The sequence below is a fragment of the Girardinichthys multiradiatus genome, chromosome 20 (genome assembly GCF_021462225.1).
Source record: "Girardinichthys multiradiatus isolate DD_20200921_A chromosome 20, DD_fGirMul_XY1, whole genome shotgun sequence".
Lineage (NCBI taxonomy): Eukaryota > Metazoa > Chordata > Actinopteri > Cyprinodontiformes > Goodeidae > Girardinichthys > Girardinichthys multiradiatus.
This window is the reverse complement of record NC_061812.1, coordinates 29,206,533-29,230,271: the sequence shown is the minus strand read 5'-3', so window position 1 is coordinate 29,230,271 and position 23,739 is coordinate 29,206,533. Positions and strand designations below refer to the sequence as shown.

Genomic DNA, 23,739 nt, shown 5'->3' with positions numbered 1-23,739 from the left:
GAGCATCCAGTGGTTACATAATCTTCAGTTATTTCCGGAAGTTTACTTGGCAGAATATTAGGGTGTCTTTGTTTCCTACATTGTGTAACAACCCTACTCAATATACACACAAAGCTTAAGGACATATTGTAAATATTTAATTTTACACAATATTTACATAATAAATCAGTGTTTAATGGGTGGAAAAATTAGTCTTTTTTTTAATTAAGGACTTTAATGTTATAAATGGAATTTGCAACATGACAAAAATTGATTGACATAATGGACCAACAAGATTTATGCATCTGCTCAACTGGCCTGAATATGACTCCAATAAAGTAAGACTTGAGGTGGAATGAATACAAGCACCCAAGATGAACACAAATCCTTTCAGATTTGACAATGAACCAGCTACTCCTGCTGTCCGTGATGTGTTTAGGATGCTCTTACTGCTGAAATATAGAACTGGTAAAGAGCACAAATCCACAAGAAAAAGAACTAAAAATTTAATTTTCATCAATTATGTTGTCCTAATTTTCAACAAATGCATAAAAAAACAAAAAAAAAACAACAACAGGAGCATTTCAATCCCCCCTCCCCACATTTTTAAGCGTTACAAGACTCAAATTCATTTGAAGTTAATTTCATTGACCACCTCCACAGGTTTGTTGTATTCATTGCCAAGACATAATCCAACTCTTTTACTGTAAATAGACCAATTACCACAGACTCCACAAATGTTGAATCACGTGATAAACCTCTTAGACATCCCATTAGACTCAACAACATTAACCCTGAGCACAAATATCTAATAAATCATAGAAGACTAGAAAACACAGTGCTACAAAGAAAAGGCAAAGCTAACCAGTAGTTGCAGACCCATAGATGGCATTCACCTTTTCATCTCATCATACAACTGCAAACTATTTGCATCAACAGTTCAAAAGACACCAATTGGTTCAAAAATAAAAAACTACTTTAAAAGTGAGAAGAGAAAATATTTGAGTTAAAAACCAACTTTTCCTTAAGGTCCCTTTGATAAACAATAGTACAAAAACAGAATTATGAAATTCTGATTAACAAAAGCTGCAGTTAAAACATGAAAATACTACACTATCGCATTCTTATAGTTACAATAAATGTATGCAGCAACCAAAGCTAAAACTCAAACCATAGCTAGAAAGTCTGATAAATACACTTGATTTCCAGGGTAGCTTACCACTGACCATTTAAATTTAAAAATGAAATCTCAAAATAGTATTTTCACAAAGAACATAAATAAAAAACAAAAAAAAAAATACATTCAAAAAATAATTACCTGATCAGATTTGGAACTGAGTCATTTCTCTCTACAAACAAGTGCTAAAGTTTTACATATTTCTGACGCTTCGTGGTGCTTTTGTACAAAATGCATGTTCAAAGTGATATCTATATCATTATTTCACAAAAGTAAGTAAAACCCTCACACTTTTGTAAATATTTTATTCTATCTTCTCATCAGACAACACTGAATATATAACACTGACACGTCAAGCAGTCAGTGCCCACCAACAGTGTAACTTTACTGTCTGCTTGAAATGACTCAACACACACGTTTAATGTCCAATTGTGCCCAATAAGACATTTTCCCTCCCCGATGTCATGTGACTCCCTAAGCGTTACAAGGTTCCAGGTGAGGTAAATTGTGTTATTGCTCTCACACTGGTGACTGGAAGTTCAACATGGCATCTCTAAGCCAATAACTCTCAGAAGCCGAAAGAAAGAATTGCTGCTCTACATAAAGATGGCGTAGGCTGTAAGAAGACAACCAACACCCTGAAACTGAGCTGCAGCACGGTGGCCCAGACCATACAGCACTTTTAACAGGACTGGAGTTATTTTTGTTGAGACGGCAAATTTACGGTTATACAACCTACTGACTACTTAACATTGCAAGTGTCATATCTTCAATGTTGTCCCTGAAAAGATGTAAATGTGTGGGTTGTACTCACTTTTGAGAGATACTGTAGATGTTTCACAATTACTGAAACACTAAAACAGCTCTATCAGAGGCCCTCTTCCAAGTGTTAGCAATATGAAGTAATATTTACATCTCTAAAGAATAAACATCAGAAAAGAAAGAAACTGAAATGAAAATGTTTTACAAAATAATCTAAAATTGTTACCCTCAAACTTTAAAAAGGTAACTTCACTATTCATCTGCTCAGGACTCAGCAACAAGTACCATAACATGATCACACATTCTAGGTTTCAACAAAAAACAACTTTGATGAATAACACCTTGAAAATTAACAAAAATAAAACGTGGCTTCTTTTTTCAAATATTTACAAACTATGCTACTGTATTAAAACACAGTTAAAAAAGCAAAAGCAAAGGAGAAAAAGATCCAACCCATTTCTTCTTACCTACCTCCATCTATGAAAGCTTCCATAACCTTGGGTGAAAACTTAAAAAAGTTGCAATCCATGATATTCACGATCTCTGATGGTGAAGTGAATTTAAAATCAATCTCTAAAGTCTTCAGATTTTGAGGTTTTTACAGATAAACCCTCTGTAATGCCTTTTGTAGTCAATGAATATAATTTCTTCTGCAGAGGAAAATCTGAACGGTTGCCTCAGATTGAATGCACCAGACTGCAAAAAACATAACTCCTGCAGTAAGATATACAACTTGCCAGATCAGATGACAAACATAGAGAAGTATGACAAATGATCTCTGGTGACAATACATTGCTTATCTCTATGTAAGTGAAGTACTGCCGTATTAAATATCAAAGTTAAAAATAAGTCCACATTTAACCTTTAAGGGCTGTAATATAGCACTTAGCCATGAATCCTGTTGAAATACACACTTTCCTTTAAGGAATATCAACTTTAAGTCTCTGAATAATTTTAGATATCATGACTCTTTGACAAAATCTGTCAAAAGAAATATATTTTTCTGTATTTACATATTTACACATTTTAAATAGGGTCTGTAAAGTTTTAATTTCAGTTATTTTGGTGAAGAAGGGGGTATGTTCTGCTCTTTGCCACTGCGTTTGGGTCCCCGCTGTGGGGAAAACCGCTTGCCAGCATTAAGGCCCCTCTGATGCTCCCGGATCTTCATCCCCGAACCCTTTGCTCTGGCGTGACCGGGTGCACCTCTGAATGTACGTGAAGGTTGTTGAGGAGGTTTATCTCCAACTCTCTCGGTACTCTTTTTGGAGTTGTGCTGAGACTCCTTGACATTATTGACCTTGAGCTCTTTCAGAGGGTGGTTAGGTGAAGCGGCAGGAGGGGGAGGGGAGGGCATCTCTGCTGGTGGTGGGTCTCTGGCCGGCCTCTGGCAAACCTCTGCATAGCTGAGCTTTCTTGGCCCCTGCTTAGAACATTAAGAAAAGTATTAAGAAAAATAAAATAATTTGATCAAGCACATAAAGTCCAGTCTAAATTATGCACACGGGGTTTCAGGTGTGACCCAGCTGAAATGGGAAGGTCAAAGCAGAACTCTTGCACAAAGACTGAAACATGTGAGAGAATAGGGCTGCCACATCTGGATATAGGGCCTACCTGTTCCTGTTCGGATGTTGAAGATGAAGGGTTTTCAGTGGAAACACTTTTGCTGCACACGGTGGGAGTGTGTCCTGGAGTGGTTTTAGAATCGGGTTCAGTGGATGGAGAAACATTTCCCTGAACAGCAGCTGGTACTGGTTCGGTTTTATCTTCTTTTGTTACTGTTTGACAACCACTAAATATATAATAAAAAGAAAAGAAAAAGAAGCCAAACGTTTATTTTCCATTCAATATAGAGTGCTTTTATTGTTAACTGGCATAATTTACCTTGATGCTGATGGAGTTGCTGTTTGTATCTCAACAACAGTAGGTTTAGTTGGTAGAGCGGTAGAATCCTTTTTGCTAGCAGAACTTTCAGGCTCTTTTGTGTTTTGAGCCAAGGTGTTTTCCTGGTTTCCTGCCTGAAATACATTTCAAGACAAAATGAATAATAAAGATGACGTACAATCATGCAGTGAAATCCATCTATTCTTCTTCAAAGTGCAAATGTTTTGAAGAGGGACAGTCACCTTGGTTGGAAGCTTTAGGCCACGGACGACATCAGAGAGGCGCACCTCTGTCACGGCTTCTCCCTGAACAGGGACCACAGATCCTGGCAAAGGAGGAAAACTAGAAGCTGCCAGATCAAAATTAGGAGGGGCTGCCTTGACCTCCATCAAAGGGACAGGCTTCTGTTTCATTTAGGAAAGTAGAAAACAACGATTTGAAAATAATTCATCAAGTCAATGTATTGAGATAACTGAACAGATGCTTTGGAGTAAAATAAAAAGGGGAGAAATGCTTACCATGGACTGCTCATCTTCTCTTTTCCTCCTCATGCCTCTGTGCCCATTTCTCCTATTTTAGGTTAAGATTAGAAAGGCAAATAAATAAAATACACCAATACAAATTGCCATATGTCTTGTACAGCAAGTAAAACTAAATCAAACCCATATGTTTTTTCAGTTACATGTAAAAAAACCTGCTAGTTCTAGTGGTGGACAACAATAAAAACAAGAAAACTGTTAATAAGTTGCATAAACGCTCACTGCATTACATTTTGGTCGGAAATGCTGACCTCTAGACGTTTGCTCTACTATTAAAGATCTAAGCTGACCTTTCTCGTCCAACCCCGTTCTGATCTCCACTGGATATGGAGGATAGTAAAGAAGTCTCTTTAAGGCTGAAGGAAGATGAAGAGGCTGACTGTGACGTAATACTGGACAGAGTCCTTAGTGCCCGGAAGTCCTGAGTACCCAGGGGGCCAGAGATCCCATCCATCATAGTCCCTGAAGCCAAGTTAGATGAAATGGGATCTCCTGGTCTAGTGTGAGCTTTTACATTATTCCTAGGGCCCAGAAAACAACATTCAATTTTTTTGTATGGGGAGGAGAACTCCAAATATGAGCAGAAGAGGAACAAATGGTCGGCTAATGTTTTTTAAACTTGTTACGACATTGATGTCAGAACTTAATTTTGTCTGCAATGTGCATCAGTTAAATTACCTTTCAAGACTATATGTTTTGCTCTGGGCATTCCACACAGCTGTTTAAGCATAGATATAAACCTATTTGTTGCTTAAACATGTCATCATTTAGCTCAAACCTAAAAGTGGTGAGGCTTGAAGCTTATAGAGCAAAAACCCATCTGTCAAAAAATGTCTATTTGATAGCAAAACTTGATCGAGAACGGACATGAAAGAGATTTTTCTCATAATTTGGAGGTACCTGTTCCTGCCAACAGGACGATGGCCGCTGATGGAGCTGGAGTTTGATTTGTAGTTCCCAGGACTGCTGTATCCATTCATGAATGCAGCATTAGGGAAGGGTGCCTGCAACAACGGTAAAAAATAAATAAATAAAAAACTTAACCACATAATGCACAAAAAAAAAAAAAACATCCCTCTAATTTGCTGGTCCAATCATCTTTTAGTTAATAAAAAGATGATTTATCACACTAATTGGGTCAGAAATTGATTTGACTTTAAATGAGAATTTGATGTTAAAGCTCAATAAAACATTTATCTGAAAATCCCATAAAAAGAACTGAATAGTTCTCACCAGTGGCGTTTCAAAGTGTGGCACAATCGAAGGGCTCCAGGATGGAGACACCAGAGGATAAATGGGGTACTCCTGCTGGGGGCTGTACACCTGCTGCATGTACACCGGAGACACATACTGGGCCTGAGGTTGGGCGTGCTGCTGGTACACTCCTGATTCCATGCTGGGAAAGCTATTCTTTCCAAAGCACGTATTAATGGCTTTAATACGGGCCTACGGAGAAGACAAATACTTTGGTTACCTAACAGACAAGAGCAACACATGACAATTAGTTGTTGCTTTATTGTTCAATCCCCTCAGATCTCATAATCTCACGGTCATGAGGCCATAAAACACTGCGCTAACAAGGGGGAGAGGAGGAGAGTATGGGGAGGAAAGGGTGAAGAAAGAGAAGAAGATGAGTGAGGGTGGGAGTAAAGCAGAGATTAAGATTTATGTAGAGTAAATGAAAGATCCTCCTGCATAGACAGTGCATATGGGTCCTTCCAAGCGCGATACTGATCATCACAGGGGTATACAGAGGCCTTGCAAAAGGATTCATACACCTTGAACGTTTTCAACTAAAACCAAAAATTCTGTTTTCTACTGGAAATGTATGACTGAGCAACAAAATGTTGAAAAATACAGTGTAAGGAAAAGATTTAAAAGTCTTATTTTCTTTTTTTTTTTTTTACAAATAAAACTCTTAAATTTGCGCCATCCATTTGTATTCAGCTCCATCAGTACAAGACTTTGTAGAATCACCTTTGGGTGCAATTAAAGCAGGAGGACCTTTTTGCATGCAGACCATAAAAGTTCTATGACCAGAGCACATTCTTCCTCATGTTGGACTTGTCCACATCATGGCAAGCTGCATACATTAACTCTTAAGGCTTTCTTCCCCTAACCCTTCTATAAAAGGCCAAATCAATGGAGATCATGATTAATAATAATCCCATCAATAGCTTCTACCACATGAGCTGTGGATCTCAGCAGCTTCTCCAAAATTACCATGGAGCTCTTGGCTGCTTCTGCCATTGTTGCTCTCCTTACCCAACTTCATCCTTCTGTCAGATGTTCAGAGTTTGGAATATTGTTTAATAATCTAACCCCGCTTTAAACATCTCCACAAATGATTTCCTGACATTTCTTGTGTTCCTCGATTTGCATGATTTGGATTTGTTCACAGACCTCTAAGGCCCTCACAGAATAGCTGGATTTACACAAAGATTTTTTTAGACAGATGGACCAATTAGGTTGCTTCTTGTGTAGGTTTATCTCCTGCAACCCCAATGAAATACAATAAAGTTGTGGTTATAATGTGACAACTACGGAAAGGTTCATAGCATTGTAGAATGGACCTTTTATACCCAATATAATTTAAATGTTTTGTTTTGTTGTGGATGTGTGGGGTGGGAGGGAACCAGGGCAAAATTTATTTAGCAAATTCATAAAATGCATAAGTTTCACATCATGTTAAAACCCTAAATCAGAATAGTTTGATTGGCCTTCCAAAACATTTGTCCCCCCCACAAGGACATTTCTGTGACAGCACATCTAATCCTTATTACTGGCTTCTGACCTCTAAAAATACAAGTTGAACTTGCATTGTAAATTAATTCATGTTATTTACCATGATGGGTTTCCCCTGGAACATTTTCACTTCCTCTCGTAGATATCGGTATGCCTGAATGAGAGAGAATAAAAAGGAACAACTTTTCACCAAACAGCAAATTCAGCTTTTATTTTTGTTCAGTAACTTCTGTCTCCTAAACTAACCTTACAATGTTGTAACAAAGTCAAAGAGCATAAAAACTGAAACCAAAAACTACCAGTGCTTTTAACAGTAACCCTGTTAGAATGCTGGATATAGATTTTTAGCAACCCAAACCATTTATACCATAAGAAATATAAAAAAAAGTACAACTGTCAAGCAAAAAAAAATTTGATATATGATTGTTAATAAGCAAGCATACCTGCAGCGCATCCATATCTGACTGAAATGTTATGTACCAGTTGTTGTTGTGAGCAAACTCAACACCCAACACCTTTGGACAGTTTTCACTCTTGAAAAGATCCTCTACTTCCTGTGGAAAAAAAACAAGACAATATGGATTTAATTTCTATCTCAGAATACTGGTTAACCCACAAACCTAAGGCATATTTGGTGACGAGACGACTAAGGCACAACACGCAGATGAAGCAAGCAATCTATGACTTACGTTTAAATCAAGTTGTAAACAAGTAAAATCATCTGGTAGCACTTTGCAGGATTCAGTTTATTTACGTAATCCAGAAAACTGCTTAGTGTGCAGTATTGGTTAATCTTTACCTCAACTGGAGTAGTGTCGGGCACTTCCCTTAAAATAATGATACAGCGGCTGTGGTTAGGTCGAACTTTCTCACCCGCATCATCAACTTGCACCAAGGGAGAAGCTGGGAAGAAAAAGACATGCTAACATAAGCTTTATGTCAAGGAGGTTAAAAAATATATAAAAACCAAGTTGCATATCAAAAACCTGTGAAAACCACTATATAAACTGATCTCATTGTGTTGCTGAAACAGATTTTCTTCTACATTTCAAAGAAAACATGTTATGTTTTTTTTTTGACAAAGTACGCATTTATTTCCCCCAAACGTAATAAAAAAACATCCCCAAAAAAAGTTGATTTAAATAGTAGAAAAAGTGTGTTGTTGAGGTTTACTAATCATGATTTCATATGAAAAGTTGACCTAGGACCAAATTAGGACACTTTCAGGTTTCTTTTGCTACAGAAAAATAAACCAGTTCTTCAAAATTTTTCAAATAATAGAAAAAACAATAAAGACACCATTGTTGTGGGGAGTTGGGAAGCTTAACAGATTCTGTTATCTATGAACAGATGGGTGTATGCTTATTACTAGCTGAAACCAGAGCAGATATGCCATATCTTCTGGCAATTCTGTGTAATTTAAGTCATGATACAAAACTCCTCTCTAGGACACACAACTTCTCTGTTCTCAGGTACAAGGCTAGCTAGAAAACACCAAGCCCCTGGTTCATTTTATCCGTTGACAAAGCCAATAGCCCCCCTCTTCCACTAGTCCCTACTCAGCGCAGTTCAGTAAGGCTCTACTTGGTTTTTAGGCTTCTCCAATAGTAAAGGTTATGTGGAACTGTTACTATTTTTAGTACCCACTTGTGGTTCCCAGCAAGCCGGGTTGTGCTGAAAATGCAACATCAGAATACTGTGGGTCACTGATTGGGTAGGGACATCACTAGTCACAGCATATTTTAATAACGAAAATCTTCAACAATTAAATCATTTTATGATGGCCTTTTGTGTTTATGACCATTACAGCAAGCTAGCATTAGGTAGCATTAGCTTACCCTCACATATCCTCTAGCTTGTATCGTTATTGCCATTGACTATACTGGCACATTGAGAAGGTATTCAATTGTAATGGAAAACAAAGCAAACTTTGTAGGGCCAACCCGACCCAACTCGAGTAAGTACTAATGGAAAAGGGGCATAAGGTTTCTTGCCAACCAATGTCATGATGAGTTCAAACCACTTTTGTTCAATGGCACATGACCAGAGTATGAGTTATAATGAGGCAAAGGAAAAGTTTCTCTTTTAAAAAGGAGAGAAAAATGTCAGTCTATTAAAAGGTCAGCAAAAAATACAGACCCTCTCTTAGAGCGATTAAAGTTTACCCTGTCATTAAAAGCTGGCATCATGTGTGCAGTACAAGAAACAAAGGATGAAGCAACAGCTATGTGGTGCACAGCCTGGAAATCATCATAGCCTAAATGTATTTTTCTGCAACTTAATTCTACATCTTAACTAGAGCTGCAGAATATATCGAATCACATTGGGATAGGTTAATATATTTTAAGTAACACTTTTGTGTTTGCCTTATCAGCTAAAGAGGTTAGCCTATATTTTTTTCTGGATGTACTCACCACACCGCAAATAATGGATCAGTTTATAGATTTTGACATAAATAAGTATCTTTGAATAAATAGGTTTTTTTTAATATAGATTATATCATGCTTTAACGTTTTGCATGTTAATAATATATTTGGCTAGTTGAACATTTACTGCTCTTGATGCACAAACTTGATAAAGATCTAAGTCGACATCACGTGTTAGCTCACAGAAATTGGTGAAGAAATTGTGATGAAAAGCAAGAGAGGTGAGAAAAATGTTAGTGTCAATATCGTCATCACAATTTTCAACAATTATATTGCAGTTATTTGTTTTCCTAATATCATAAAGCCTTAATTTAAACCCTGCAACATCCTACAACCCATCTTGTCTTATGCATATACCCATATAAAATGGGTGTATGCTTATTAGTAGTTAAGAGTTCGTTTGTTTGTCGGTGTCGGTTACCTATGCTCTTGTGCCAAGTCGTTGCTGATATGTGGTTTAAAATACTATGCAGACTCTCCTACTTAACAGAGTAACAAAAGTAAAAGTTGGTATACATAATTTCGCTTCTTTCCTCAACTTTTGAATTCAGCAGTTAAAAGATAATGGCAGTTTTTCAGCTAGTACTGCTTTTAGTGAGTTTTTCCACTCAGTTTCTTAACATCTCTCCAACAAGCCTTTACATTTATACAATAACAGCATTTCAACAAGCACAATTTATACTAGTTATAAGGAGTAGAGTAGCACCAGTACCTCTCAACACTTCCAGAATTAGATCCATATCAGTGGTGAGTGCTTTGATGTCCTCCATGCAGGCAACAGTCCAGACAGGAATAAACTGATCACTGTCCATCTGGGATATCAGGTACAGATCCTTAGAAAGGTTCTCCCTGAAAAATATGACATTTTCTATTGAGTTTGTATCATACATTTCCCCTTAGATACATTTAACATTATTATTATTAAGAAAATACAGCCTAATGTAAAATGGGCAAATCGTTCACTACAGAACTTCACAGGAAAACTATACATTTATAATGACTTTTTACAATTACTTTTTCCACAACATCACATGAAATACATTTCTTAGTGAGATGCGTTTTAAATTATAACTACCAAGACTTACCTTGTGTTGGAAAACATACCTTATAATACAGACATCTGGGGAGTAATTGGCTAGACTAATCCAAGTGGAATTGAATAATAGTAAGAATTAAAAGATAAATTACTTCTCTTAAGACTAAATCCTTTGAGGATCATACACAATTCCTTGCAGTTACAACACAGTAATTCTGTTTAGTTTCCCTGTTCTTTAAGCAATTTGCACATACATGCATGCCTTGACTGAGGCAATAGGTGGGACTTACCTAGAAAAGCACAATTCCAGTCGTTTCTTTAATGACGACCGTAAGCTCTCTTCAGTCACTACTTCTTCCTTAGACACTTCAGTGTCTGTGGCAGAATCAAAGATCATATATCCCAAGTCAGGTTGCTCCACATCATCGCATGTGGAGTACTCGTCAGGGCTATTCGGAGAGTCCATACAGTATCCTTTACTCCCCGAAGAGAGAACGTCTGAGAAACCTACGACAGAACGGAAAACGGTAGCAGAAACATTGTAAAATGACTGCTATGTGTGCAAACCAGAATAATCTACTGATCGAGTCACGATTTTTATTCACCGCAGACACTTAAGGTCAAGGGTTAACAGTTCTTCATATGTTGTGTTTACTCATAATTATCAGCAAATGCTGTGTCCAACCCCGATGAAGCCGTTTTTCAGCGCCATACTGATACGAAAGACAGATAAGCAGCTCATACTGTGTTATCAAAAAAACAAAACAATATAAATCAAAACACATACCACCATTCATCTCGGCAGGGGAAGAGTTGGAAGGAATCCAGGAAGAATTCTCTGATACCTCTGGGATGTCATTTTGTTGGGCTGGGATCTCCTGCCATACTTTGGCATTGGGGTTAAGATTTGTTCCCTTGGTGGTAACCTGCAAGGTAAGGATGGCCATAATAGGTGTCAGAGTAGCATGTAATAAAAATAAAAGACAGCTAAATTCAGTAGTAGCTTTCAAATTTTTATTCATTTATTTATCTTCTATACCGCTTTTTCAATAGTGGGTCACGGGGGGGCTGGTGCCTATCTCCAGCAGTCTATGGGCGAGAGGAGGGGTACACCCTGGACAGGTTGCCAGTCCATCGCAGGGCAACACAGAGACATACAGGACAAACACCACACACACATTCCTTGCAGAAAGACCCCTGGCCGGGAGTCGAACCCAGGACCTTCCTGCTGCAAGGCAACAGTGCTAACAACTGTGTTTTATGAGCAATTTATACATTTTTGCCATTCTGCTCTTCACAGAGCAACACTGATAATATAACAAGCTGACAATAGCTGTTTAATTAGTTGGGCTATTTGCAGTTGGCTGACATGACAGTTTATAAAAGTGTTGCCTTTATGAGTGATGGGTGGCAGTTCTTTAATTACCACGCTGTGACTGTCAATGTTTTTCCATTACTGGATAAACAACAAACGGCTATATAAGTTTGTCCTTTAAAGCGAGGGAAAGGTTTAGCAGCTTTTCCAGCCAGAAGACATTCATGTTTGAACATGCTTGTGGTTTGCAAAGTTAAAGCAAATTCAAAAAGGTTAAACTTTGAATGCAGAATAACAGTCCAAAATATAAAAGGTAAAATCAACAGATTAGTTTATAGATGTATTTCATTTGATGTACATTGCCTCCTTGAATTTTTCATAAAAAAATAAATAAAATGCGGTTTAAAAAGTTGAGCAACCTTGGATTATCAAATCCCGTTTCGTCACAAGCGTATTCGCTAAATATACCACATCCAATCCAGTGAATAAAGCCACTGCAGCAGCAAATCCAGCTTTACAAAGACACGCAACCCTGAGCTTTCATTGGTTTGCTTCACTCTTTCCACGCCCCTCTGTGGTCACGTGGATCAATACTCTGAGTTGATCCGCCTCTACATACCCAGCTCGCCTTTCACAACGCTGTGCTACCGTCTGCTAAAAAACACCCAACCAAAAACACGAAGATGCTTTGGTCTCGAACGTATTTACGAGTCGAAACCTTACATGTAATACCATCTTCTATGCTAACCCAATGTAAATACCAGCAGCTTTGTTTTTAGTAACCTAAACGAAAAAAACAAAAGACAGGTTCGGGAGGAGCACGTGGCGCCGACGTGCTCCTGCTACCTTTAAAACTTATCCATATGATGAACGATTATTTTTTTTCAGCTTGTTATAAACACATGTGTTGATGCTAATCGATAATTAACATGTTCAATCACAAATAACCTTTTTAAGATAACGTCCCCATCGACCTTCGACAGCGGCTAATGTTCAACCCGAAATCACGTGCAGAAGTTACTACACGTGTAACGGCGACACATTGCTAAATACAACTTTTTATTTACAATAAAAAAGTGCTTTAACTAACCTGGAAAACACGAGAACATACTTTAAAAAGATGCATTTGGTTTGTAAGAGTTTCTTTTAATGTTACCATAAGTTAACTTTATGACATCAGCGTCACCGGCGTTAAGCTAACTAGCTTATGTTTACTACTAGCAGACCAGCTGGAACCGGCCTGACTTTACTTTGCTATCCTATGCTAATGTGTATGACAGGTTAATATAAACGCAATTTGAAGGTTAACAGTTTATTCCTGCCTTAAACTCACAGCTTCTAAAACCGCTAATAAAACAGACATGCGGCTGCAGAGTGTAGACGACCTTCAGATAGCACGACTTTGTGAACCAGAGAAGAGGGGAAACTGAGACAGGTTGGCAATCATTAGCCGAGGTGAAAGCCTTGAGGCCGCACACTTACCATGATAACTCGATCTTCGTTTCTACCCTGGTCAGTGCCGGTAGACTGGAGTAAAGCGACCCCTTTCCTCTCCCGTAAACGATTTAAATTACCTGACGCTTGTTAGTAGTTAAGAGTCCGTTTCTTTGTCGGTGTCGGCTGTAACTGCCGTGTCGCGTGCTCCAGTTTTCAAGTTTGCCTCGCGCACCGCAACTTTAACCAGTAAGTAGCACTAACGGACTCTTTCGCTAAATCTGTACTAAAATATCCACCTGAATCATCAATGAAGGTAATTCTGGCTCAATTCCTCATCCCTGGCTGTCGGCGACGCAGCGGTAACTGCAGCATGTGACAGCTGCTTCAGACTGACTGCCTGCTTGATTACGTCCGTCCGACCCAACAACAGGCTGCACCCCGCCCGCCTCGACCTCAAAAAACAACGCTACGGCTGTGACCTCCCTGACGAGGCCGTTCGCCGCTGTAGGAGAGGTGTTGACGTAACAACGACCTCCAACTTTTTAAGTTAGCCGTTTTAAACCAGGGATAAGGCAAGCTGGCAAGTTTAAGTTTACCCCTCGTTTCTAGTAAGCAAACTTAAATCATTCAGCGAGTTTTAAACTAGCGGTTCTCAAATGTTTTAGAGCTGCGGCCTAAAGAGGTAGAATATCAAAATTTATTTTAGTAATTTAATTCTTAAAGTTAATTATGGATTTCTTACACGGAGTGATGTATTTGACACATTAATTAATGACTATGCCTTGCAGCTAATGAAAAACTTACCAATTGAAAATGCATTTTTAATTCAGAAATGTAAGCTTACTGACAAGTGTGTCCATTTCCTGTACAATATTTACCTGGTGGGGGCTTCTTTTGTATGAATTATTGTATCACTGCAGCACAGCTTGGATGTGACCAGTCTGTGGGTCTTCTGCGGTGTTAAAGGGCTTCAGCTCACCTTTTCTTCTCTGCCGTTCCCCATTTTCCCCTTGAGAACCCTCCATAGATTCTCTTTTAAGTTTAGATCAGACTAGTTTGCTGGCACATCAAGAATATGCCATGGTAATTAAAGCAGGTAGTGTAGACAGGTATCAAGTTCTGCTAGAAAATGAAATTAGCATCCCCATAAAGCTCGTCAGCAGAGGGAAGCCAAAAACAGCTCTAAAATTTCCTTGAAGATGGCTGCGCTGACTATGGACTTCATAAAAGACGTTGGACCACACAGACTCCATCAACATTCCAAACCCGTTGGTGCACGTTTTTGTAACATTTTTTTCTTCCACTAAACCTTCCATTATTGTTTGCATATGACACTTTGTGACCAGGTAATTTCATTAGAAGTGATCTTTTGTGACTTAGCCTCCTTGTAGAAGGTGTCAATGGCTGTCTGCAAAAACAAGGACCATTTCAGTAAACACTTTTCCAAACAAAGTTGGGAATTTCCTGCCAACACCAAACTTCAAAATCTAAAATGGCTGCCATTTGTTTAAAAGGTAGCAATAGTTGAAATGAAAAACTGTGTTTCTGTTGGTTTGTATCTCATCAAGTCACCCATTATTCAAAGTGCTATGCAACCAAAGTTAGTGAACATGTTGCTAAAGTTTTTGAAAGCATAGTATGCAGATAGATACTTTGTTGTTGCATTGTACTGGTAATAGTCACTGGGCCCAACTACGAGCAAACAATGTAGTTTTACTTTGGAGTCAAATAGAATGCAGCAGAAATAGTCACCAAGCCTTGTTTAATGTACACAGTCATCCACCATATAATTTTAAACACCCTGAAACATAAAACCCTCGAACTGAAAGAGTGTGTAGACTAATTGGAATGTAATAAAGCATATTTATCACAAAATAGTTTTAGCGTGTTTGATATTTTAGTGGAATAAAACCTATTTTCTAGACCACGTAGGATGGTAAACTATATACTAGCATTTGATACAGTAACATTTCTCTTTTGTGCACTTTTAAAAATTGCACAGTACACCAAATGCATTTTGCATATAAAGTATTGCAATAAATACACAGTACTGGTACAAACTATGAGTGCGGTGTACTATGCACACACATGGCTTTACGGTGTAAATCTAATAGTCTTTTCCAGTTGTAAACAACAGAAGCTTACAACTTTCAATATTTAACCATGTTCATTCTAGTTTGCTTTATTCCATGCTCCTGATGAGGCGCATGTTTACTCTAAATGATTTATAGTGGTCCAGCATGGAGCTAGAAGCCAGATAACTTTACAAATCTACTCGGTACAGAGATCTTAACTTAAAATTGAAATTGGCCATAATGACCCATATGTTAAATTTGGAGGAAAAAGGGTGAAGCTTTAAGCCCCAGAACGAGATCCAAATGTAAAGTAAGTGTGGCAGAAATGTTTGACCCAAAGGATACAGTTTAAAAGACAAATCTACCAAATAAAAAAGAAATATCTTTAAACTTCAGAATTAAAAATCAAGAAAACGTATCTGAAAACGTCTAGTATTTAGCAGGTACTAAAACTAACTGACCTAAAACAGGAAGTCTGAGTTTTGGCCAATACGAGAAAAGTGGGGGTTGTCTTTTTATTGTTTGTGTGAATATCTGGTTTCAACTGTCAATATGAGGCAAACCTTACACCAAGCAATACTTCAGGGGAATTTTAGTGCCAAATTACATATCCACTTTTCCTAATAGCAAAAGTATCTAAAGGACTGGACACTCGGCTAAATCTAGGTTTACACTGAATACACTGAATGTCTATTTTGGAAGATTGCAGATACAACAGAGATAAGTCACCAAAGTACTCAGTTTAGAAGACGTACACAGTTTAAATTTTACTTCTTTTAACAATATTGAGGTTTTCTTGACAGACTTGTTTTACAGCTGCTGAATAAAATGAACAAATAATTCAGATAGGTCTCCAGCACTGTAAATTAAGAGGAAAGTAACCATATATAGGGTTGACTGACCGAACCAATTAATAAATATGGACAAGATGTGCATGAGCTTTGAATCAAGAATTAATTAGGTTTAATTATGAAGATTTGTTTAATTTAAGTTGTTGCAAGTACATCATCTTTTTTTAACAGCTCACCTAGATTGGAAACATGATTTGAGCGTTTTAGACAAACTCAAAAATGTCCCTAAACCTGAATAGCTCCAACAGTTGTTTTCATTAGGCCTTGGTACTTCCAACCATCTGTGATGCCTGTTGATTTTGTTGTAATTGTTGGATCTTCATGTTCATAACTTCAATGACCGCTGCAACACAGAAACAAAAAGAATTAAATCTGCATCTGAATGTTTATCAGATGTTGTGGGTCTACCAGAAACATTTTCTCAGTAGGTGCCAGGTTTTTAATCACACCTACAGTACCATCAAGTGCGTTTTCGATCGAGTGAAATTTAATCTCAGATTAAGATATTCCGAGTTCACTAGCTACAAAATGTTCAGAGCATCACTCAGATAGTTCATGTCATTTTACCTTGTTTCATAGCATGCTTCTCTTGAAGAGCTGGCTGAATTTTCTCTATTTGCTTCGTGAGGAAATCTATTTTACGCTTGAAGAACGCCTTTGAGTCATCCACATTCTACAAAAACATAAAAAATGCATGATTCAGTGTTATGTACTTAGATATAGTTGGCTGACGGTAGTATGCTTTCAATGGCAAGCACGTTACCTTTTCAACATAATATCCAGTCCCCACATCCACTAACACATATTCCACATCATTTAACGTTCCGGGGACATACATCTGGATACAATCGACAGTTAAGGATCTCAAAAGGTATACAATATCTTTTAACACACAATGACCAGGCATAAAAATAGGGCCCCTGCCAGGTGAGGTGAAGAACACAAATCATCTCCTCACCATGGCACCTGTTAGTGGATGGGATATATTATGCAAAACATGAACAATATGTCCTCCAAGTTAATGCGTTAGAAGCTGAAAAAAAAATGGGCAATTGTAAGGCTTTAATCAAATCTGATGAGGGATGAATAGGCTGATGTTTGACACTAGTCTTTTATAGAGACAGTATTCCCTGAAGATTGCGCCCTACAACAGCAGGATGATAGACCCTGCCACAAGCAAAAATGGTTCAGGAATGGTTTGAGGTATTGACATGTCCTCCAGATTCCCCCAGAGCTTAATCCAATCCAGCTTCCGTAGGATGAGTTCGATCCATGGATTACCCATTTAGCAAGACTTGAAGAATCTTCTGCTATTATCGTAGTGCCAGATACTACAGCACATCAATGGTGGCCCTAACTGAGCAAAATACGGACCAACAATATTAGCCATGTAACCATAGTTACAAGTTATATCTGACCAGTGTATATTGCACCACCCAGAAATATGTTCTCACAAAGAAGACGTGTCTTTTTATTCTTTAGCTTAGAAGTATCAATGGCTAAAACAGGTGTAAAAGATGGTTCCCTGAGTGACGCTTTTTTCTTGGCTTTAAAAATAAATCCATGATGTCACCTGAGGCTAAAGTTTAATGGAAAACTATAGACACCCAGAGGTAAACAGCTGATACCAATAAGCTACACCTAAGATTGCAGAAAAAAAAAATTAAAGACAAATGGTAATGGAAACATTTCTTTTCATCCAGAGAAGTTTGATGTGGTATTCTGCACAGAGTACTGTGTAGAGTGAAAGGTGAGTTGTTAAAAAGGATACAGAACTGGTGAGAGGCACAAGCAGCTCTTTTCCTGTTTGGGAAAACAAAGAAAGCATGGTTACAAGCAGCTGATATAAGCCATACAATCACAAACATAAGATGAATTCAACTATGATTAAACAGTAACAGTGAAAACTGTAATCCTGGTCATTATATGACTAATTATAATAAATCACTATCATGTAGAGACATTCAATTATGCAAACCATTATGTATTATAAATTCCCTATATGCATTTTGTTCCAGCAGAAACGTAATTAGTACCTTTATTGTTTGAGTTCAGGACATTCAAGCTGTCTTTTGCTTCGACAAACTTGTTCTGGGCAACTTTCAGCTGGCTTATGGAAGACGTCAAGAACTCAACCTCCTGAAATAAAAAACCATTATGACCAAACGAGTCCAATAAAGGAAAGCATCATGGTGGTAACCGACTAGGTATCCACACCAGCAGCGTTTAAGCAGTTTTCCTTTAACCCATGGAAATGCTCTCATAACGTCACTTATGGCAGATAAATTAGAATCTATACAGGAAAAAATGCAACGATACCTGGTCCAGTTGGCCTTTTAATCCCTCTAACTGAGGAAGGGAGAGGTCAGTGAGATTCACCGCCATATTGGAAGCGTGATGAGCAACGAGCCGTGGTGGGTGAGCACCATTTGTCAACCAGTGTGTCGAGCAGTGCGCCGGGGTGGCGGAGTTAACCCATATTTTGACTGGAGAATCAAGACACCTAACATGCAGCATTCAGCTAAACAGCGTTGAACCGAGGTTTTATGTGCTAAAATGAAAATACATTTAATAACAATGTTTTGTGAATCTGCATTATCCAGCAGGTGTTTTCTAGTAGAGTATATTATGTCTCCATTAAAACGTCCGTTTAATGACGTAATTATCTCAGATCGTCCCCGACTGTCCCGCCACCGCTACATTTCCCTCTTTTAAAGAACTCCTCCTTCGTCATCGCTTCTACCCGAGTCATCCACCGGCTGACTGTTAAGGAGTATACGCATTTAGTAGTGCTTCCGAGTGATCGATGGAGTGAGATTAATCTGAAACACTGCCCCCATGTGGTCACAATAGCATTCCTCAACAACATAGCCCTGAGGACAAAAAAAAAATGAAAGAATGAGACTACCGTACTTATTTATATTATAAAACTGTTGATTGCAGAACTGTGTCCAGGAGTTATTGGGTGGGTGCTTATCCGTGCTTAAATGCAAATTATAATCTGCTTAAATGCAAATTATAATCTGATGCATAAACCCACCCCATCTTTTTTCATTAGAAACTATAAAAATAAGTTTTCTCAAATTAAAAACATAATGTAATTGGATCATTTATTCCAAAAGACAAAAATAATTTGATAAAATTCTTCTGTCAATATCTCACACAACTGAGACAACATAAATGAACAACTTTACAGAAATGAAAAAATGTGTCTCTTTTTGTAACATTTAAATAGTTTTAACAGTAAAACAGTCATTTCCCTGTAACAATGTATCACAGCATGTTTCTCTAACGCTATAATCAATATTTCCTAAGCTTTTAAGATGTCCAGGTGACACATTTTGAAGAAAACCCTACAAACTGCATGACTTAGCCAGTTCACCTAAAACACAAGGAATCACTCTAAAGATATTATTTTATTTTAAACAAGCAACAATAGCTCAAACAATTCAAATGAAAACAATTAGCTTAACAAAATGAATAATGCAGAAAAACAACAGTAAAGTTGAAGTTCAGAGCAGAGCTACACCTCAGATGAGAGCTGACACAATAACAGGATTCTCTTATTGCTGGTGAACTTGGATCTCATACTGGTCCTGCTGTCAGAGCAGATGCTTTTATTCCTGCACTATAAAACAGTTTAAGCAATGCATTAGTAAAGGAAAGCTTAAATAAGTGTTAAAAACAAAAGGATTCATGGATTTATGAATGATTTATTAAACAGTTATATTTGATGGTAAACTCTGTCAAGTGTACAAATACATTTTAACGTATGGATGTGCAAAAACATTTATTTCATGATATCAGGCAAGTTCTGCAAAAACCACAAACTAAGGAGGATGGATGGACAAAAAGGTGGAGAAGGTACAAACAAAAGTATGCGTAACTGAATAGTTGGGCGTATAATTGATGGATAATGGACAAAAAGATGGAAAATGGACAAAAGGGTGGATGGATGAAAAACTGAATTGGTGGACAAGCAGATATAAATATGAATTGAAGGCGGATAAATGGACAGATAGAGCAATTGAACTTCAAGATAATGGTATAGAGAAAAAAAGCCTGGAAACTAATATTTTGATGCTTATCCAGACCTACTAATAGGGATCAGGAATGCTTGAATCAAAAAGCAGGATTTCCAGACTGTGTAGAAATCCTGTATAATTTGAAAAAATGAAAACAGGAAATTCTTTTTGAAAGAAATCTCCGCTTACCTTTGATGATTGAACTGTCCTCAAGAAACGACTGAACCTTTCCCATCTGCTTTGAGATGAGATTTTTCTGCCGATTTAAGAATGCCTTGGCCTCCTCCACGTTCTACACAGGTAAATGCATAACAAGCTGTATGTACTGTGAATACCGCTGCTGTCCATCAATCCAGGAAGGGTTATAAGGCCATTTCCAAACATTTGAAGTCTATCATTACACAATAAACAACATTATTCACAAGGGGAAAACATTTACGACAGCTGAAAGCTGGAGGTCACAGCAAGTTAACCAACAAAGGGCAATTTCTCTGCAATGTGCAGAGAAATTGCACACAAAAAAAAAAAAATCAATCAAGGAATAAATCTTTGAGTAGGGCTTCATAGGGCTGTTAATGGATGTTGAATGTAAAAGTTATTGTTATAGAAATAAACTGGGCACCTTGCTCATTGAGTCGACCATGAACATGTCTGTAAAACAAAGTATTCTAGAGCCAAATGTGAGGTCATCTAATCAGCAGCTATTGCTTGGACCAAACTGAATAATGAAGCACAACAGCAATCACAATAGATAAATAGGAAATAATCAAGTTAATGTAATAACCTAGATAAAGTCTAGACCTCAAGCTGATTACAATACTGTGGTGGGACCCCAAGACAATTGTACAGAAAAAATGTCTGCAAGGTACAGATTTCAGAAAATAATAAAGGTTAGATCAGCTTTTTATAATATCCTGATTATGAAGAGCGCACACCTCCTTTTTACCACATATGGTCCAATGACTGCAACAGGGTTAAAGTTGGCACGCCTTAACTAGTAACGTCTTCCTGCTTACACCAAGTCTGGTCTACGGGAGTCCAGTGGTGAAGATACAAAAGGAGCAACAAAGTAATCAGAGGGTAATGGTAACAGGTACCACACCTGAGGTCATACCCCACTCTTCAAAAGGGTTGCAAGATGCATCTGCCCATGGTCATTTGGCCTCAAGATGCAAAGTACATGAAATTGAGGTGCTGGGGAAGATTCAGATTGCTTGGAGAAAAGTCTTAGAGGTGTTAAGATCGTTTATTGTGGGAAGAAAAATCTCCTCTGAGAATTTAAATGTGATCAAGGTTTTGCCTAAACAAAGCTGCAGTCCTCTACAAACTGCCAGCTGCATTTAACGGGCACTATCAGGTGTCATTACTTGGTTGCTTCAGGCCCAATTACGCTGGGTGGGATGTCAGGCCCTTGCAGTGGTCTGCATGAGGCCTGGCAGCCTTGCTCTGGAACTGGAACATCCATCATGGTGGTAGAAGGCTTACAAGGTCACATCACACAGACAGTGGATTTTGGTACTTTTCTGCATCTTGCAGATCACTTAGGGTTTGTATTATGTCAATTGATTAGATCCTAACATAAAAACAAAGGCAATAAATCCAACAGTAAAAGCTAACGTAATATTTTATATGAAAAATGAGATGGTGAGTAAAAGACTTCTGCAATTTGATAAAGCAGTACAATCACTTATTAAAACAGTTATCAAAACCAGATCTGATCTACAGCACTAACTTGCATAATGTGATAAAAACACCACATCTTATTTCTCAGATGCATACTGAACGTCTTAGTTCAAAGCACAAGAACAGGCTTTTAAAAGCAAACGTATCCTACCATTTCGACAAGAAATCCTGCCCCCACGTTCACCATGACGGGTTCCAAGTTTACTGTTGCAGGAACACACATCTAAATCAACAGTTCAGGTCAAACACAGGGATCTGAAAGCGCTGCTTTTAACGCCTATTCCACCACAAAGAAAGACGGTTAGATTACATTTAGTTTAGATCAGTGGTAATGCTTGCACTGACAGACAGGTTTATAGTGCAGTTATTAGTGTCGTGGGTTAAAACAAAATGTGTGCACTTAGTGATGCTGAGGTGGTGAGCTTTGTAAGCAAATACGTGATGTTGGTGTTTTACAGCTACAGCTAAAAAAAATTGATTATAATAAAAAGGTTCATTATTTTTCTCGCTCATTTCATTCTTAATTTCTTGTAATTTTGATGATAAAGGCTTACATATTATGAAAATCCTAAATTCAGTGTCTGAAAATTTGAATATTGTGAAAAGGTAATAGAAACCCAGGGTGTCGCATCCTAATCAGCTGATTAACTCAAAACACCTGGAAAGGTTTCCTCTACATGGTCTCTCAGTCTGGGTCAGTTGGTCGCACGGCCATGGGAAAGACTGTCTTCTGGACATCTGTCCAGAAGACAGTCTTTCACACCCTCCACAAGGAGAGTAAGCTACAAAAGGACGTCGCTAAAGAAGCTGCTGTATTCAGGCATATTGATGGAAAGCTGAGTGGAAGGAAGAAGTGTGTTAGGAAAAGATGCACCAGCTACAGGGTTAACTGCAGTCTTGAGAAGATTGTTAAGTGACATCCAGTCTGAGCGAACATCCCAAGGAGTGGACTGAGGCTGGATTCAGTATGCACAGATGAACAACAACAACAGCAGCGTCTTAGCTGGGCTAAGGAGAGAAAGGACTGGACTGCTGCTCAGTGGTCCAAAGTTCTCTTTTCACATGAAAGCAAAGTTTGCATTTCATTTGGGAAACTGGGTCCCACATTCTGGAGGAAGAGCGGAGAGGCACAGAATCCACATTGCTTGAGGTCCAGTGTGAAGTTTCCAGTCAGTGGTGATTTGGGGTACCATGGCCTCTGCTGGTGTTGGTCCACTGGGTTTTCTGAAGTCCACCATCAACGCTTCCATCTATCAGGAAATTTTAGAGCACTTCATGCTTCCTTCTGCTGACAAGCATAATGGAGATGCTGATTTCATTTTTCAGCAGGACTTTGTAATGTCCCACACTGCCAAAGATACCAAAAGCTGGTTCTATGACCATGGTGCTACTGAGCTTGATTGGTCAATGTTATGACCAGTCCAAAATGGAAGACCATGCCACAGGTAAACGTACACAAAAATTAACATGAGACGCAGCCCAGCAGAGCAGCACACACACGTGCTTCATGGAAAATGGAGAAAACAAGCAGACAGAGAGACCCCTTCCTCCCTCTCCTGGAAGGAGAAAACAGACAGCTTATATATGCTGTGGATGCTCCGAATCCACAGCATCAGCACAGAGGAAGAGCAAAAGGGCAAACACGCCGCAACACACATAACCCAGCCCATGAGGCCTAGGGCCGTAACAGTCAGCAAACTGGCCTGACCTGATCCCTGTAGAGAATCTGTGAAGTATTGTCAAAAGAAAAATGAGACAGCAGACCCAACAATGCACATGACCTGAAGGTTGCCATCAAAGCAACC

The 23,739-nt window shown here is 38.3% G+C and overlaps 2 protein-coding genes across 5 annotated transcripts; both read right to left on the bottom strand.

Moving 5' to 3' along the window:
- Nucleotides 1-122: 122 nt before the first annotated feature.
- larp4ab (La ribonucleoprotein 4Ab) lies at nucleotides 123-13,839 on the bottom strand. 4 transcript variants are annotated; one of them, XM_047347184.1, is made up of 15 exons: nucleotides 13,346-13,834; nucleotides 11,336-11,474; nucleotides 10,839-11,055; nucleotides 10,225-10,361; nucleotides 7,886-7,989; nucleotides 7,530-7,640; nucleotides 7,187-7,240; nucleotides 5,575-5,787; nucleotides 5,242-5,345; nucleotides 4,632-4,862; nucleotides 4,321-4,372; nucleotides 4,045-4,206; nucleotides 3,803-3,936; nucleotides 3,533-3,710; nucleotides 123-3,344 (listed from the first exon to the last, which is right to left on the bottom strand). In XM_047347184.1, exons 1-15 carry the CDS (start codon nucleotides 13,346-13,348, stop codon nucleotides 2,976-2,978), a joined length of 2,208 nt encoding a protein of 735 aa, XP_047203140.1. In that variant the 5' UTR covers nucleotides 13,349-13,834; the 3' UTR covers nucleotides 123-2,975. The 4 variants fall into 4 exon arrangements, with proteins under 4 accessions (XP_047203140.1, XP_047203138.1, XP_047203139.1 ...); XM_047347182.1 differs by having other exon boundaries at nucleotides 13,597-13,834; XM_047347183.1 differs by having other exon boundaries at nucleotides 123-3,341; nucleotides 13,597-13,829.
- A 2,277-nt stretch (nucleotides 13,840-16,116) lies between these two features.
- Nucleotides 16,117-18,703, bottom strand: pfdn5 (prefoldin 5). Its single transcript, XM_047347186.1, has 6 exons — nucleotides 18,546-18,703; nucleotides 18,263-18,365; nucleotides 17,998-18,029; nucleotides 16,990-17,064; nucleotides 16,794-16,899; nucleotides 16,117-16,569 (listed from the first exon to the last, which is right to left on the bottom strand). The coding sequence occupies exons 1-6, from the start codon at nucleotides 18,609-18,611 to the stop codon at nucleotides 16,484-16,486; spliced, it is 468 nt and encodes a 155-aa protein (XP_047203142.1). The 5' UTR covers nucleotides 18,612-18,703; the 3' UTR covers nucleotides 16,117-16,483.
- Nucleotides 18,704-23,739: the final 5,036 nt, after the last annotated feature.

Bases quoted from the DNA above. Each gene is read 5' to 3' on its own strand.
- pfdn5 (XM_047347186.1), bottom strand. From the start codon at position 18,611: ATGGCGGTGAATCTCACTGACCTCTCCCTTCCTCAGTTAGAGGGATTA. The intron at 18,030-18,262 runs GTACTAATTACG...TTTCCCAAACAG, and splicing joins CCTGAACTCAAACAATAAAG to GAAAAGAGCTGCTTGTGCCT. The intron at 17,065-17,997 runs GTATCCTTTTTA...GATTGTATCCAG, and splicing joins TTGTGCCTCTCACCAGTTCT to ATGTATGTCCCCGGAACGTT.
- larp4ab (XM_047347182.1), bottom strand. The intron at 11,056-11,335 runs GTATGTGTTTTG...GTTCTGTCGTAG, and splicing joins CCCTGCCGAGATGAATGGTG to GTTTCTCAGACGTTCTCTCT. The intron at 5,346-5,574 runs GTGAGAACTATT...CCGTTGTTGCAG, and splicing joins CACACTTTGAAACGCCACTG to GCACCCTTCCCTAATGCTGC.